Source organism: Nicotiana tabacum, chromosome 1, assembly GCF_000715075.1.
Source record: "Nicotiana tabacum cultivar K326 chromosome 1, ASM71507v2, whole genome shotgun sequence".
NCBI lineage: Eukaryota > Viridiplantae > Streptophyta > Magnoliopsida > Solanales > Solanaceae > Nicotiana > Nicotiana tabacum.
The window spans coordinates 5,700,396-5,702,996 of NC_134080.1; the positions used below are offsets into that span (position 1 = coordinate 5,700,396).

Below are 2,601 nucleotides of genomic sequence, written 5' to 3' on the forward strand. Positions count from 1 at the left end.
TACTAGAATGCTGAAGTTTTGCGTGATTGCCTTTGCTACTTCAGCCCCGTATGCTGAAGTTACGCGAAAAAGTGGGTACGCTTGCAATTTTTTTTGCAAAGCGGGCACAAGTTAAAAGTGACCCAAAAAGCGGGTATAGATGCAAATCCCCCGAAAAAGGCTTTTTCATCCGTTTTACAACCGATAACTCTCTCTTGCTCATTGTTGACCTTTTGATTTGAAGTGGGAACTCATATTCATTGTTTACTTTTTCTAACTATATATATAGATTATATATATATATATATATATATATATATATATATATATTATATTTTCATCTGTTATTTTTAGTTTAAGTGATTGAATGTGCGGCTATTTGAGTTAATTCTTCAATAACTAATTGGCCACTTGTAATCCATTTTGATGATGACTCATGACAGTCTGATAAGATATGGGCCTGGTGTCTCGGCCCAACTTTGTTTCACTTGTCGGCCCAAATCTTATGATACTATTTGGGAGAAATTCAAAAATAGCCAGATTTATAATTGGCCGTTCAAAAATAGCCCAGTTTCAAAAGTAATTAAAATTTAGCCATTTTTCATGTAAAGATAAATTTGAGCGAAAACACTGTTCAAAACCCGAAAAATATGCCAGTATATTATACTGGAGTTCCAGCATAAGTATGCTTGAACTCCAGCATATTATACTGGAGTTCCAGGATAAGTATGCTGAAACTCCAGGATAATATGATGGAGTTCCAGCATAAGTACACTAGAACTCCAGGATAATATACTGGAGTTCCAGCAAGTATAATTGTCCAGTATAATATACTGGAGTTTGGAGCACTGGTGCTCCAGTCTTCAGTATATTATACTGGAGTCAGCAAAGTATACTGGTCCAGCACCGAACTCTAGTATATTATGCATTAAAATTTGTGTAATAATCAGCTTGGCAGCTTTGTCTTATTTGTTAAAAGCGTACAAATTTATTACTATATCTATAAGAATTTAAAGTATGAAACACTAAATAAGACAAGTCGAATGGTCAATCTTTCTGGACAAGATTAAAAAATGGAGTTCGTGCAACTTAGCTTTGTCTTCAACTCTGTACAACTATGGAAACAAGCAGATAACATTTTCTCCAAATTTTGTACTAAGCTATTAAGGTATATTCTTTGGTCACTTGAGTCTTTGCCCTATATAACTTGAAAAAATCACTTAAATCTCTCAACAAAAAAAAATCATTAAAATTATAAACCATGGAAAAATCTTCTTATTTCAAAATCCTTTTCATTATACTTTCTTCCTCATGTTTTCTCATAGCCAATTCTATAACCCTAAAACCCGAAAAACCTTGCAAACGACTCGTTCTTTATTATCACGACATCCTCTTCAACGTTACAAATGCTGCAAATGCAACCTCTGCAAATGTTTCAAACCCTCCAAACGTCCTAAGCGATTTCAACTTTGGAATGTTAGTTGTTTTCGACGATCCAATAACAGTAGATCAAAATTTGGTGTCAACGCCCGTGGCACGAGCTCAAGGATTCTATTTATATAATATGAAGACTACGTATAATGCATGGTTTGCTTATACTTTGGTGTTTAATTCTAGTGAGTATAATGGTACGTTAAGTATTATGGGGGCAGATATTATAGGGGAGAAAACTAGAGATCTTTCTATTGTTGGAGGGACAGGAGATTTTTTCATGGCTAGAGGTGTTGTAACGTTTAGTACTGATGCTGTTGAAGGGTTGGGTTATTTTCGTCTCAAAATGGATATTAAGTTGTACGAATGCTATTAGATATATACTAGCATTATTACTCTTCTTGTACTTCCAATTCAAATGCGGATTCAGAATTTACATTTTATGGGTTCAAATTTGTAATTCTAACACATCTCACATTAATTCAATGGGTTCTAAATTTATTATTTGTACATTGTATACGATCAAAATCAGGTATGCCCGATTTCGTAGGTTCGGGGAGTTGCTTCAAGAATAAGCTCAAAACGGAACTGGCTCGAGCCCGATGGTGGAGTATAGAACTTGGAGATCGCAGTGCTCAATGAAAACTATATCTATTTGTTTGTATTTTTGTCCGTGAATGTTTATCTTGTTTTAATTAATTAAAAATATAAAAATATATGTTGCATGCATATTTAGAATTTAATTGTGCACTTAGGAATTAACTGAACCATGTTTTGTTTCTAAAAGAAATAAAATCACAAAATATCTATTTGTTGCATTTTTGTCGTTTTATTGTCCAATTGTGTGATTTTTGTTTTTTAATTAATATTTAATCTTGTGTGTCAATTATTATTTAGGTTTAATTAATATTTTAATTTAATTTTGGTTTTACAACTTATTTTAGAATTTTTGGTAATTAGGAATTAAAAAGAAAAATAATAGAAAAGAAAAACAAGTGAAATAAGAAACACATTCGGAACTAGGCCATTTTTTTGGACCCAAAATCAGGCCCAAAACACCCCATTTACCCGGTCCAATATGCCTGATCTCTCAGATGACTCAAACGACGCCGTTTAGGCATCTCAAATCTGAACCGTTGATCAAACAGATCAAACGGTCCAGTTCAGCCCCAGCATTGGTTCAAACGACAC

At 33.4% G+C, this 2,601-nt stretch overlaps 1 protein-coding gene across 1 annotated transcript; it reads left to right on the forward strand.

Moving 5' to 3' along the window:
- Positions 1–1,224: 1,224 nt before the first annotated feature.
- Positions 1,225–1,900, forward strand: LOC142169508 (dirigent protein 5-like). The gene has a single exon (XM_075231363.1). It carries the CDS (start codon positions 1,241–1,243, stop codon positions 1,784–1,786), a length of 546 nt encoding a protein of 181 aa, XP_075087464.1. The 5' UTR covers positions 1,225–1,240; the 3' UTR covers positions 1,787–1,900.
- Positions 1,901–2,601: the final 701 nt, after the last annotated feature.